The 15,081-nt window shown below is 50.5% G+C and overlaps 1 protein-coding gene across 2 annotated transcripts in view; it reads right to left on the bottom strand.

The window, feature by feature from the left end:
- Positions 1-14,384, bottom strand: part of Fgd5 (FYVE, RhoGEF and PH domain containing 5) — a 94,205-nt gene extending 79,821 nt beyond the window's left edge. For both annotated transcript variants that reach the window (XM_028773043.1, XM_028773044.1), the window contains exons 1-2: positions 14,297-14,384; positions 3,900-6,576 (exon numbers count right to left, since the gene is read on the bottom strand). In XM_028773043.1, the coding sequence (XP_028628876.1) occupies positions 3,900-6,576; positions 14,297-14,309 (2,690 nt within the window). In that variant the 5' untranslated portion in view covers positions 14,310-14,384. The remainder of the gene's footprint in view (positions 1-3,899; positions 6,577-14,296) is intronic.
- Positions 14,385-15,081: the final 697 nt, after the last annotated feature.

The following is a 15,081-nucleotide window of genomic DNA, read 5'->3' as shown; positions in this document are numbered from 1 at the left end:
GAAGAACCCTGTTTCTCCCTCCAGATGTAGCATCTCTGGAATCAAGTTCAAATCCTACATCCATAAGATTTGACCTTCATTCATATCACTTAGCAGCAGATGCTTGCTGATTGCTTGACTGTGATAGACTCAAGGTTATGAGTCGGACTGACTAGCAGCAGAAGAGCCACAGTAACAAGATGGTGTGGCAGAGAAGTCTACACACGTAGCAGCTATAGTATCTGTGTGAATAGGTCAGTGTCCCCAGAGCAGTGTGTGACAGACTGACAGAGGGAGAAGAGACAGCCAACACTGCAGGAAGAGCAGGGCCGGACCTAGGGAGTGGACACAAGGACACTTACTGTCGAGCCTGGAGCTTTTTAGTGACTTAAAATTTTTCACAGTAAACCTTGAGGACAAGGGACACAGAGGAGCAACCTTTGCTGAGGCAGGAGGATGAAGGAAGCAGATTCGTCAACACACAAGAAACAGGAAGACCAGGCAGGCTGAAATGGGATGTTTAGGACAAGGTACCAGGCTGCATGCTGGGTCAGATCAGCTTTCTGTTCACTCGGGAAGCACCTGGGAACTGTAATGCTCAGATTGGTCACTTAACAAAACACAGTTCTTTTTCCCTTTAGGCTCAAAAGTTCCAAGTCACCAAAGAAACCCAGTTCAGCTACTAGCCTGTGAACTACAGGTCCTTGCATGGAAAGATGCAAGTCCCCAACAGAGACTACTGACTGAGTCACACAGCATCCTGCTGGAAAGAGAGTCTGTTCAGAAAACAAGTCAAATTAAGAGATGGCAAAGCCCATTACAAACTCCTACTTATAATTTGTAGACTGAGAGAGGGTTCCTATAACTTCCCCGATCAAAACACTGTCTCTGTGCTTGAAAGCAACTTGCAAAGAGGAAAGTTTCCCTAGCTCAGGCTGTGCCCAGGCTTCAGATCTAAAGCCACGTTCTAAGCAGCCAGCTCAGTTCTGTTTCTTGGAGGAAAACACTTTCAGTGGAAAGCAGCCATGGTCCTAGGTGACAAGTCTGACCACGTTCGGAGCGCTCTGATGCCTATGACGCCTGTGACCATGCTAAGTCGAGTCTGGGGGACCAAGGATGAGTCTCTACCTGATTCAGACACCAGGTTCACAACCTGGAAAGTAGCAACCTCAAACTAGATTGCTCCTAAGCTAATTTACTTTCCTTTAACCTGATTTTTACAAGTACTTTCTACAGAGATTTTTACAGTCTCGGGTACATTCATTCCATCCCCTACGTAACATTCAAGTTTCCTTCATCCCTTCTTGAGGTAAAGATAAGCTGACTTGAACAAGAACTCCCTCCCCCCCATACTACCCCCACTCCCCAGACAGAGGCAAATGGGGCCGTCAACCATTTCCTAAGCATGGAGTTCATTTTGGGACCTTCGTCAGGATGCGTCTCCAGAGGCTCAGTCCTGCCTCCTTTCAGAGCTCTCAATAATTACCTTGGCTTCTGACCCTCACTCTAAATAAGACATGGGGCAGGAGGAAGTGCCTTTCTTCCACCTGCCTCATCTGCTCCCCAACCCCAGAGCCCCAGCTGCCTCTGTGTTCCATATGCCCTCTGCCTCACTCAAAAAACACCCACTTAGGTGAAGCCCCACACCACCCTGGGCCTCTCTCTCACCTGCCCAGGCCTGCTGTGCCTGGAGCAGGGATTTTCTCCTCCGTTTTCACCTGTCTTCTAATAGGAAGTGAAGACAGCTAAACTCTCTACCTGACTGTTACTGAGAATCATCCAGTCAGGTCCTCAGTGGAACAGAGTCAGAGGGGCCAGAATAATGGTTCAGAACCCCTCAGCCCAGGTCCTGCAACCTCAGATGTAAGCTAACAAGGAAAGCACCCGGCACAGTACCTGGCACACAGTGAATCAAGACTCAGTACCATTAGCACTTTCTTGGGTATTTTATTCCCTCGTGTGGACCTTTCCTTTTGTATCTGGGCAGGGAAAAGTACAGAAGGCTATAGCCTTTACATATGGCCAAGCGCCTGCATACAGCACAACCCCATTGGGCACTGTATATACACGCTAAGAGGGGAAGGCCCTACACGTGGGGTTGTAGTGGACAGCCTGTATAATCCACCCTGGCACCCCTTAGCATGATTCACGGCAGATTCTTACGTCAGGAGTTAAGAAGTCTGAGCCTTAGTGTGGGTTTCTCCCAAAGCTGTGAGATCCTAGACAACCCCTTTCCTCTCTGCTCCTGAGTTTTCTCTTCCATAGCAGGACATAATGACATCTGAAATGTCCTTTGGCAATAAAACTCTGGTTCTGCAGAAGTGTGTTTTAATCTTTAAAAGGCTGTCACCCCAAAGATGAAACTAGCCTTGAGTGAAGACATGGTGTGAACTAGGGAGGTAGAAATGAGAAACAGGGGATACTGCCTCGGTGACACAGAAAAACTTCGGAGCAGGAGGTGAGGGCACACACCTTTGATCCCAGCACTTAGGAGATGGAGGCAGGCAGATCTCTGAGCTCAAGGCCAATCTGATCTACCTACTGAGTTCCAAGTCAGCCAGGGCTTCACAAAGAAACCATGACTTGGGAAAACAAAGCAACTCCAAACTTCCTATTATTCAGCAGTCTGAGAACCGGGGGAGGGGATGCTGGGAAGTGATGAATTCCCAGCTGCTATGGAACAGCAAGAACTGACTAGCTGGGCGACCACGTTACACTTGCAGATTTTGCGTTTCAAACGTGGTCTTGTTTTCACCGGTGCTAAGAGACTGAAACAGGGCTGGATCTAGTTGGGACCATGTCCCAATTAATAAAATAAACCAGTGAAATAAACCAGTCAGCTTCAGTCTCTACCCCTCTCACTCTCCACATTAAACTCAGCCTCTCTCCAATGCTGATGCCTACTTTCATGATCGTAAACAAACCTCTGTGTCATCCAAGAACGGATATAGTCCTCACTTGGCCAGGGTGTAGGGAGAAGATGGAACCCAGGTGGGAACCACATGGAATACTCCAGAGAATGAAGCTGGCACACCTTACCAGTCTTCTCCAGGCCAGGGGCAGCCATGGTCTCTTTCTAGCTCCCTTGCAGCTCCCCAGGCACTCCTGGCAGCTGTCACAGGTAGAAGGCAAGGTGGTTTAGTCCCCCCCACACAAGAAGGAACCCTGGGGCTCCTCTATTAAACTGCAACCATGGGGACGATCAATCGGTGACTCCCATCAGAGCCCCCAGCGAGGTGCAAGCAGACGGGCTGCTGTGTCGTATAGGCTGCATGTATGGTACATAAGGAACAGCCAATCCGGGTAAGCCAAGTGAGGGGCTCTCAGCCAGAGGGAAGGGAAGTAGAAAAACCCCAGGATTGTTCAATATCCGCAATGTTCCACTCCCACCTTCAAAGTGATCCAGTTTTTAAATCAATTTAGACACACCTTCTCAAGACTTCTATTCAGAAATTCAGCTCGAGGCGCCAAGAGCTCTTTGGACAGTTTAAATAAATTGTCTTTTCTAGTTCCATGTATACACAATAAGAAGGTATCAATCAATTAAGGTATTTTCCTGATGGTGAAAGATATTTAGTTTGGCCAGATTCCAGAGCCTTCTCGCTTAGTTCCTTTGTGTGGTGTGTGTGTGTGTGTGTATGTGTGTGTGTAAGCAATCTCCCTTAGACATGCATGAGAACTGTCCCCTTAATAATCAACATTTTTATATTGTAGTCTCTCACAAAAAATCTACTCTAGTTTTCCCAAACATGAGCCCCACTTCCCGAATGGAGCGACAGTGGTTCAGGGAGGTAGAGCCACTCACCCCGAGTCACACAGCTAGAAAGAAACAGAGCTAGTAAAGCACGTCCATCCCATCCCCACACCTTAGCTGCTTCACACATGCTCACACTCTGAGAAAGGACCTGCCACTCACGTACCTCTCAGCTTCCTGCTCGCAACTCTGCTGCTTGCTCTCGAAGGCATTGAAGCTGCTCATGTCCACGTAGCCATCATTTTCATTTGCGGTGGACAGAGCTCTACTCTGTTCCTCAAACAGCTTTGTGAAAGTGCCAGTCCTCGCCGGCCTGCGAGGTGGGATCTGGATGTTCTCATAATCCGAGTTCATGGCTGGAATGTTCTCGTAGTCCGAAGTGTCAGCGTTGGGGAACGAGATGGACCGTGGCTTGGTGAGGGGTAAAGGCAGGAAGGGTGGCCGGGAGCGGTCTTCGAAGGACTCCACTCTGGACACCGTCCTGCTGAAGGGGACACCTCTCCTCTTGCTGTCCCTGTAGAAGATGAGGGAGGCTGGGGAGTCAGAGGCCCGGAGCTTTCCGGTGCGACACTTGAGCTGCGGTGAGTTGCTGAGGCTTCTTCGGTCCAGTTCCAGGACCCTGGCTGGACCATGGTAGCTGGACTCAGAGGAGGATCTGGAAGATGACAGGTTCATGTCCACATGCACCTTGCTTTCTGTCTTCTTCCTGAACGTCAGCTCCAGGAAGCGTTTGAAGGACGACTTCTTCTTCTTGGAGGCTTTTTCCAGGGTGTCTCCATCTATCAGGAGTGAGGGTGAGCTTTTAGTGATGGGTTTCTTCGTGATGCAGGCCAAGTCGAAAGGGGGCGGGATGTCAACCACAGAGGATGGTGTGGAGGTGCCACTGGAAGGCAGGTGGCTGCGCTGTGAGAAGCTACCAGAGGAGCCAATGGCACCCGGCAGAGAGAGGTTGTCCTCCTTCCTCCTCACACGGTGGCTGTCTAGCCCGGCTCCCTCTGGCTCCCGGAACATGGACAGGGGACTCTCCCTGCCTTCTACAGAGAAAGACCTTGGGTAGAGAGTGAATGCTCTGGGCTTGGCCGGCAAGGCCCGGACAGACTCTGGAGGCTTTCCCTCTGGTAATATACCTATTTTCCTCACCTCATCACTGGTATCTCTGATGCCCACAGCTGATGAACAGGCTTCTGGTCCTGTTTCTTCTAGAACAGTTTCTGGAACATGGCCAGCCACCTTCCCAGAGTGAGGCCAGGCCCTTGTGGCAATATTCTTCCTATCCACTGGGACCTGCCCCCCATCAGAGTCCCCTTCCTCCCATGTACTGTACCCACTCAGAGTGCCTGATGCAGTCTGGGTGTCTGACTGTGCTCCCTCTCCAAGGCTCTGCAAGCCAACTCCCATCACGTAGGGACTGCTGAGCGCATCGTCCATGGAATCCTCATTCTCTGGCACGACCACCACATCAGGGACACGGGAGTCCTCTCCAGATCCATCTTGCAGGGAATGATGCTCGTTAAGTGAAGGGCCAATGCCAGGAACCTCCTCTACACAGATCTTGCACACTGGCTCCTGCCCATTGGCTGACTCGTCAAGGGAATAGGTGTTATTGCAGAAGGAGGTGCTCTCTGTTGGGAAAATCTCATAGGGATTCTCTGTGAGTGTGGGTGAGAAATCCTCCTCCACACTGCCGCTCTCAAAAGGAATGATCTGGCAACTCTCCTCAGCAGGGTCTTCCTGCACATGGTCTCCATCCTCTCCAAGATCTTCTCCCACCTGCATGGCGGCTGCTGCAGATTCCCTGCTGTAGGTGTCCTCATCGCAATTGAGTGGTCCCTCCTGATCTATCTGATCCTCACCTTCTGCAGCATCTGCAGGGTCCTCAAAGACCTCAGGGCTGTCAGTTGCTGTCTCTTGCTCCTGGACATCTGGAGACACATCATTCTCAGGGGATCCCATGCTGGCATCCTCGGTGTCCTGATCAGTATCCTGATTGGGTTTCTCAGGTTCTGTGTTGTTACAGATGTCTTCACCATCCTCTTTTGTGTCCCCAAGAATCTCAGGAGGGCCTGGCTCCCAACAGGGAACTTCAGGGGACTGAGAGCAGACATGTGTGAGAATGACCTCACTGGGGAAAGGCTCTGCTCCATCCCAGGGTGCTCTGTCATCACGGTTGTACATGTGTTCCTTCACCTCCTCCTCTTCTCCCTCCTCCTCACTCATGGGCTGTTCCTCCATACGTGGGCCCTGATCACAGTCCTCCTCACCTTCTTCACTGTCTCTGCTTGGTGCCCTTTCATCTGGGGCTGTTGGGGTCCCATCTGTCTCTGGATCATGATCACAGTCTTCTTCATCTTCTAGAGTGTGGCCCATGCCTTTCTCACTGTCTCTTCTTGGTGCCTCTTCATCTGGAGCTACCAGGTCCTCCTCAGTTTCTGTCTGCTCTGTACCATGTTCCTGGACTTCCTCCTCAAACCCCTGCTCCTCAGTAGCCCCATCCATGGGAACATCTTCTCTTTGCGGACCCCTGGGGACCATGATGTACTGCTCATCAGTCTCCAACTCCAAGCAGTTCAGGGTGGAGTGGTGTCCATCGTACAGGCCCCGGTCCTGACAGAGCAGCCTCCCATTGCTGCATTTGCTGAGGCTGTTGTTCAGGTACACACCAGCTCCATACTCACTGGGGCCAGTCAACCTGGGCTTAGGAGCGATGGGGGGTTTGGGGCCCCGGGACATGGAGTTGGGACTGGGGAAACTGTTAGGCCTCTGTGAAGGGGGAAACTTAGCTGGCGGTGTGGGAGGATTGGTGGTAACCTTCGGCTTGGGAGCAAGTGGTGGTTTCGGTGAATCTACAGGGCAAAAACAGAGGGAAAGAGAAGAAACACAATTAACATATGCTCAAAATCTTTTCACACAGCCTGGTGGAGGAAGAATGGAGAAGATTCCTCATTCTGTGACTTGTCTCAGACCTTCATTCCCTTTCCCACATCCTCAAAATCCCTTAGCAGGGATGGGGATGTAGCCTCTCAATAGAATACTTGTCTAGCATGCAGAAAGCCCTAAATTTGATCCCCAGCCCCCAAATGTCTAGAATCCCAGGTCTGGAGAGGTAGAAGCTAGGGGATCAAAAGTTCAAGGTCATCCTTGCAACATAGTAAGTTCAAGGCCAGCCTGGGCTACATGGAATCCTATCTGAAACACAGCAAGTCCTTGACCTAATATTAACAGTTCATTCTGTGAATGGGGGAACAGAGCTTCCTCCATAGTCCAGCTAACAAGGGTCAGCTGAACAAAATCCTATGTACCTTGAACAATGTGCCAAGATCTTTTCATTCATTCACCAGAAACTACTGATTGAATGATCTCTGTGTGTCCTGTCAACATGAGAAAAAGATGAACTTGACGGTCAGGCTCCAGGGTCCTCCCAGAGCTGGTATTCAGCAGCACCCTAAACAAGCCAGCCAGGCCAACACTGCAAACAAGAAGCTTTCACAGGCCCCTGAGGAAAATTCTTTGGGACGTTAGAACAACGGGGGGGGGGGGGGGAGGGCGAGCACTGCAGCTATAGGATACTATGGTTGAATAGTCATCACTTCATCTGTTCACAGACGACACACCAAGGACATACAACTCTGTATGTCCTTTGAGGAAGTCTGCATATTTCTGAAGTATCCAGCCAGCACCCCCAAATGTCATGGAAGAAAGGAAATGGTATGTACCAACATGGGTAGCTACAAAAGACTGTTACCCCCATGGATGCTGGCCCACATAGTCTGGTTAAAGGGATGTGCAGAGAGCATACACACCAGGACTTAGCCAGGAAGTACTTCTGTGCCTAAGAGGCCTCTGGGAGAAGATGAACCCCTGAGAAATTCTTTTTAGAATAGTGTAGGACATGTTAAGACAAGAAGCAGACCAATGGCACAGTCTCCAAGGTCCAAGTCCCATGTCTCTCTTGAACAGCCAGCAGGGCCAGCTTCCAGGCCTCTCTGCCTGCTCCTCACATCCCTATCCAAACTCCAGCAAAGAGAACTTTTCAGACGTGTAACTCCATGCTGACACCTTCACTTCAGAGCTGAAGCTTGAGTCCCTACTTCCCTCAGAAAGGTCTTATCTCCAGTCTGTCCTTGCTGAGGTCTGGGTGTGACGGCAGCTCCAGATGCCAGCCTGGTCCTAACCCAGGAGAAGATAGAACAGAGGACTGGGGTTCTCTAACACAACAAGTCTCTTCCTCAGCATTTGAGCCCACTTATATGTTTTAGCAGTTACTACCAGCAGCTCTGATCAAGGGCCACACCTATCATTACTTGTGACATTTACAGTCTTACTATGTAGCCTAGGCTGGCCTCAAAGTCATGTTTCTCCTGCCTCAGTCTCCTGAGTCTGTAAATACAGGTGTATGACACTACCCCCAGCCCCTTACATGTGTTCAACCTGTTCACAGCCATATTATAAAATAAATGTCAGGTGTGGGATCCATCCTAAAAACCCCACCTACCCAAGAACCTGAGGCAGAAGGATCATTGGAGCCCAAAGTTCAGCATCCAGCTGGGATAACTCAGAGAAACCTCATCTTAAAAAAAAAAAAAAGTAAAATAGAAATATGTGAAAGATACTTTAACAATCTAATTTACTCAGCCAGGGGCATGGTGGCACGGCACACACCTTTAATCCCAGTGCTCAAAGGTAGACAGATCTCTGTTAGTTCAAAGCCAGCCTGGTCTGTATAGAGAATTCCTGGCCCACAAGGTTACATAGTGAAACCCCGTCTCAAAACAAATAAACAGCAACAATAACAAAAAACACAACATATTTTACTGGACTCGGTATATCCAAATACCACAGGGCATAGCATCTTTGCCTGTAATCCCAGAATTTGAGAGGCAGAGGCAGAAGGTTTTTGTGGGAGATAATTCAGCCCAGCCACAGGCAAAGTTAAAGTTCTAAACACAGTTGAACCAGCATGGTTGGGAGGTTAGGTGTATGGACATGAACTCTTGACAGGGTATGTCTGACTTATGACGGCTTTATGGGAAAGTAACTCCAGTGTGGATTAAGGAGCACCTACAGTCATTTCAAATGAGCTAGTTGACATTTCTTTCACACAAAGACTTTGAAATGGAATAGAGTATCTCATTTGTAGCCACATGCCTCGGGCTCGGTACTGATTTGGATCTCTCTGTGGTCCTGTCCCACAGGCACCTCAATGCCAGTGTGTGAAATCAGAGTCAGTATCACGATCCGCAAACACCAGGGCACTATCATGCAGGGGACAAAGTTACACATTCAAGACCACACAGACTCTGGGATGCTCCTGAATGTCTAACGGGCAGTCTGCTCACCAATGCAGGCTGTTATGACAGAGTGCAGGAGGAGACTAAAGGCAAGAAAGAGAGAAAAAAGACACCACTATCAAAGGCCTCACCAAAGTTCAACTCTACCCTAGGTCACTGACATCAACTCTCAAGCCTGCCCAGGTGTCAGAACTACCAGAGTTATCAAGCCCAGACGATTTCTGGTTTAGAAAAAAAAATATTCATCAATTTAGTATACACACACACACAATTGGAGTTTAACAAGATAAGCTCTAGTCACTGGTCATTGTAGGTAACAGCTAAGCTGGGTTCAAACCCTGATTTGGCTACTTAGGAGCTGTAGACCTGAGCCTCATTTTACCATCTGTAAAATGGGGACAACATATAGCTTCCCTTATGGGGTGCTATGAAGACAGAAGATCTACACAGAAGAGAGAAGTTTCTCCAGCCTGACATTTTCATGAGAGGAACTGCTCACACAGGAGTACCTGTTGCTAAAGGTTGGGGCATCCTCTCTGCCCTGCCCCCATCCTCCCAACACGAGTGCAGCCCTATCTGGTATAGCACTTGATAGCAGCTGCCAGCTCACAACAGCAAGTGTCAGATGTTGGCATGACTTATTCTTCAGGGGTGGAGACTTTCATTTCTCATCCTTAACAGGTGGCATTTCACACGGGCACTATGAGACGTGACCAAGGAACAGACAGGCTGTGAAAAATGACTGTCACCCTGGCTGCATCGTCCCCACTCCCAACCCATCCTTCATCCAATCAAGCTATTGATCTGTAGGTGCCTGTTCCTTGAAAAAGGTTATGGTAGGGTCTGAGGCGTGATCCTGCAAGAAAATGCCTTCTACACGGGTGCTCAGGGACTGACAAGCACTCAGCGTCTCTCCTACATCCAATGCTAAAGTCACAGTGCTTCTACACGTCCCCTCTGACATCAAGAGATGCTGGTCTTGCATCGAAAACACTTTGACTTGCCCTTTGTTGGCAGTTGGCTGGTGTGAGGTCATTCGGCGGGAGCAGAGCAGGCCTGGAGAAAACCTCAGCTCCCAACTTCCAAGTCCAGCCATCCACCCCACTGACCCTCCTTTTTCTCACAGAACATTTCCCCTACAGTGGAACCCCAGGAACCCTAGTGCCAGTGAGAAGGGTAAAGTCTAGGGACACTGAGGCAGAGAAACTAGGGGCAGTTTGTCAGATGAGGTGTGTGTCAAAAGCAGTGTCTGAGTCTGAATAGAGTGTGACTAAGTGACACCAGTCAGTTCCCACTCAAGTCTCTCTACTCCAGATCCATGGGCTGCTATATATCGTACTCCTGTCCTGTGTGGGGCCCTAGTCTAGGGTCTCTAGACATACCAACAAATCCCTCTGATTTCACAAAGGGGCTGTGAAAGATGTAGAAAAGAAGGAAGAAGCTGGGACTCATTAGTATGTCCAAAAGACGGGAGGGAAGAGCAGGGAGGAAGAGGGGTGCAAGAGATGAGGCTCAGGGATACCTGAGCTTTCTCTCAGGGGCTTAAGGAGCAGGATGAGCAGGAGGACACATGCAGACAGACAGACAGACAGACAGATGGACAGACAGAGTAAACACGATGTAATAGATGGGCGTGGTGAGGGACATTAGAAAGGTTCTCACACTATTCCAGACCAGCCACAGTGATGGAGCCTGGATCAGCCTGGGACAACAAGGAGTCAGATTCCAATGATGGAACAGAACTGAGGGGGATGGTGTGCGTATGGGCAGACATGGGTGTGGAAGAAAGAAAAGTCCCCAGATAATGAAATGATAATGAAAAGAAGTTTAAGTTTGAGAACCCAGAAGGGTGACATCAGGCCAATTTATTTACAACAGCCAAGATGGCCAGGGCTAGGGAGGAAGACCCAGGATTTCAGTGTGCACAAGTCCAAGTGAGTTACTTATCAGACACCTAGTGGAGATCTCCAACAGGCTCTGGGCTCCAGGGACAAGCTTGTCACAGGTGGACATAGTGGGATGTGATGTGAATCGTGGACAGGGAGAAGTGGGACCCAGGAAAGAGTCCTAGGGGCCAGGACCAGCAAAGGAGACTGAGGTGAAAGGAATGCACAGGAGTGCACAGGGACAGCCTGGCTTGCTCCTCCTGCCACCCTGGCAGGGGAAACTCCTGCTTCCAGGATGGGGTTTGCTATCTTGATGGACATGCTAAGGGACTGGGGTCACAATGAGAGAAAACAGAGCTAGAGAAGTCAGCAGATGTGACAGTGTGTGTGGAGCCCAGAGACATCAACAAAAAGCCTTCAGGGTCGGGTGCATCCCAGTGACTGAGCTTTGGGGCATGAGAGGTACAGGTGAAGCCAGAGCTGGGATTGTTCCTCTGGGCTGAGCTTAACTTCCTGGTTGTGGACTCAATCATGGAGCTGGCTGGTGCACCCTCTGGCTGCCTGAGGGCCTTCTCTCTCCCTGAAGATAATATGCTCAATCCCCGTCACCAGAGCCCACGACGCCTGGTGATTTGCCACACCTGAGGATAGTGCAAAGGCAGAGCACCTCTTTAGTCAAAATGCTAACTAGTGGATGGGCACAGAAAGAAAGACCATTTTCAATAGTGCCTGATGATACAAATCACTCCCAGCCGGCTGCTGGTACTAGCTGGTATTTTCTCTCTCGATTTTAATTAAATATCTGTCACTCACACATTCATGCTTGCTGCTGTCTCACACCCATGCAGGAATCAGGTTAGACGGAGTCCGGGAAGGAGCCCTGGACAGGGAGCCGGGAGCCTTAGCCTCCATTCCTGGAAAAGCCACAAACTGGAGGTGTTTCCTTGGCCAAGTCTCTCCCCTTCCTGTGCCTCAGTTTTTCCACCTGTAGAGTAAAGGCCTGGACCCAAAAGTTAATCTCCCCAGCTCTTCCAACTCAGGGGGCTTCTTGCAGCATCTTCTGACACTCTGATATCTGTCCCCAAGTCTGTTTCCCCTGCCATCCCTCTGCCTCCCCTGGAGCAGCACTCATGACCATATGTTGCAAGAACAATTATCTTCCAATTTCACCTTGCAATGCATCTTAATTTAACATCCATTCCTAGGTGCCCACTGGAAAGTCCAAGCCAAGCCTGCTGGTTTCTAATTAGGCTGCTGTTAAGCTTGTCCAGTGACCCACAACAGGGCACATCCTAAGAAGGCAGTGGGAGACAGAGTAAGGAGAGTCCTGGGGTCTGGTACCAGCCCTTCTCCTTCAGACAGATGCATCCCTCTGCCTCTGGAAACCACTTCTTCCATTCTGAGGAAAGAAAGAACTATCCACCTTTTCGTGGTACTATTTCGAGTTTGAGGAAATTAACAGACACAAAACACTTGACAAAGTCAAGAGGCAAACAGCCACGCTCCAAGTTGGGCCAGAATTTAAAAACAAAATGGCTCTCAAACTGGATTTCGATCCTGTCTTGGCCCCTGAACGGGTCAGAATAGCTCTATTTCCCATCATCAGGTTGTTGTTGATGCTAACTAGACTGACAGAAAACATACATGGTAGTGGTAACTAGTCAATTATAAGTTCCTAGGAAATACGAGTTAGTGTTCAGTGGTCGCTTATGATGGACCCTGTTCTGCTCAATTCATTGTTAGTTAGTATCGACAAGTCTGAGACACATCTTCATTTGTCGGATAAACTGAGGGACAGCAGTTAAGAAACCTGCTCAAGGCCACATAAGCATGTGGTGGCTCTGAGATCCAGCCCCAGGGAGTCCTGGAGCTATGAAGTCTGGAGACAGGGAGCATGACATCCACCCGTCATCACAGAAGGCTATCACAGTGAAAAGGGAATCATGTCTATAGACACAAATTACCAGACAGAGCTAAAAGTGCCTGATGCAAAGGCTTCCTGGGGCCAAATCTACGTCTAAATATCTTCCTTTCCCTCTGCCCTCCAGACTCTTAGGAAAGGAGGGCCTGCTCCAGCTTCATGTAGGAAAATATGGGGAAGCTGGACTGGTACTCTCCATTGTTACTAAGCTGTTTGGTTAGGAGAGTAGGGAAAGCCAGCCTATCTCTGTCCAGACCACAACCTTCCCCAGACAGCAGTGGGTAGCCAGCCCCTGGGACCCTGTTCCAGTCCTCTCCACTCCTATACAGTGACTCTCCTCCTTATGTCCCCCAATCCTGTGACCCACATTAATTTATTACCAGGTGTCCGCACACCAATGCCTGGACACAGGGAGGTGGCTGCCCTACTCCTCAGTCTGTTGTAAAAACCAGCCCAGTGTCTCCAGCCGCACCTTGCTCCCAAGACAATGACTTTCTAGTAAGACACTCTTTAAAAGAAAAAGAAATAAAAGCCCTAACTCCTCCCGCCCCTCACACGCACACCACCACCACCACTACCACCAACAACCGCAGTAACACCAGCAGGATATGGTTCCAAGACAGCCAAAATGGTGGCTTCCTGTTTCTTTGGGGATGTGTGTTGGGAAGTGTGGCATCGGACAGGGTGCTTGGTGAGGAAGGGGTTCCTCTTCTGCTCAATGATAGCAGTAAAAGAAAACAGGGCGCAACCGCGTGAAGCAGGTAGGTCTCAGGATGACTACCAAGAGCTCGCTCATCTTTGAGAACTTTCCTGTGCCCAGCAGCTGGAAGTCCAGATTCCAGGCACCGCCCATCTGACTGAGGCTCACTTTCTCAATCTGCTAAATGGCACTCCTCGGCAGAAATCGCTAAATTTCTTTGAGAACACTTTTGTGTTTCCCGGAATCCCTGACCTGGTGAAGTCTGATTCACAAACTGAGACGCAAGAGAGGGTGGTGGGTAAGAAGGACTCCGATGCTCCCGGGTAAGGAGTAACAGGGCCTCCGACCTGTAGTGGAGCCTGGGCTGAGGGTTTTAAGAGGAGTGCATCTAGAGGAACAGCTCGGGCTTCCTAACTCAACCAAGGAGCTCCCGGTGTCTGATGGCAGAGCGGGGTGTGTCGGGCCCTGGGGTGCCAGAACAGACTCTGGCGTCAGCGCCCCAGAGCCAAGCGTGGCCACCAAAGGGTGAACGAGGACCTGCTGGGACCCAAAGGACAGAAGGGGAAGGACTGGGCGTGGGGCACGACTAGATCGCTTTGGAAGGAGAGGTATCCTCGGTTTCTAAAGGGACCCTTCCTCGGGGGACAACGGCGGGGTGCGTGGGACAGAACACCCGAACTCTGGGTTGGTAGAGAGGGGAACCTGGGTCCCGCAAGCTCCACTCGCAGAGCCTGCGGCCGGAGCGCGGAAGGTGGCGCGGGCTCCTACCTGCTCTGTGCATCTTCCACCGCGGAGCCCGAGGCTGGTCGCTGCGTGCTGTGCGGGTCCGTCTGTCGGAGTCCCACTGCCGCCCAGTCCACCGCGCCCGCGCCCGCGCCCGCCCCGGCCCGGCCCGCCCCGGGCGCAGCACTCCGCGGCAAGGCGAGGGGCGCTGGGCGCGGGGCTCGGGTTGGGCGGGGCGTCCGCTCAAGCTCGGGGCTCCAGGCTCCGGCCGCGCCTCCGCCCCCTCCTAGATGTTTCCTCCCGCTCCCGAGAGGAAGGCTTTTTTTTTTCCTTTTTTTTTTTTTTTTCTGTGCTGTCAAAGACCGAGGGTCCTGGCGTCCCCACGCACACTTAAAGGGGCCGGGGCTATGATCAAGGAGACCAAAGGAGCTGTACAAGGCTTAGGGACAGAGGCCATCTATCGCTTTATTTTCAGATTTGGATGTTCATTCAGTCTGAGCTAGGCGACCATGGAGCATGATAGACACAAGTTCTCGTCCTCATGGAGCTCAGATGGGGAGGTTGTTGGGGACAGACGACGAATTAAACCAATAAACACTATGGTGAAGCACCCTGTCTGTGAAGTCCAGTTGAGGCTTTCAACCGCCAGAACCCATGGGAATTGTGTGAAATGCGCATTTCCGGGCCCTCACTCAGAATCAGAGCAACTGCCTGGACTTTCTGAGGAAGCCGAAGTCAGAACCCACGAGCTTCAGAGTATGGCTGTCTAGTCGTCCAACACCTCTTGGAAATGGCCGGAAAGGGATATCTAGTTGCTGAGGAGGCTTGAT

Source organism: Grammomys surdaster, unplaced genomic scaffold (assembly GCF_004785775.1).
Source record: "Grammomys surdaster isolate TR1022 unplaced genomic scaffold, NIH_TR_1.0 220, whole genome shotgun sequence".
Taxonomy (NCBI): Eukaryota; Metazoa; Chordata; class Mammalia; order Rodentia; family Muridae; genus Grammomys; species Grammomys surdaster.
Note: the sequence above shows the minus strand (reverse complement) of the source record. Positions and strands in the feature narration are given on the sequence as shown.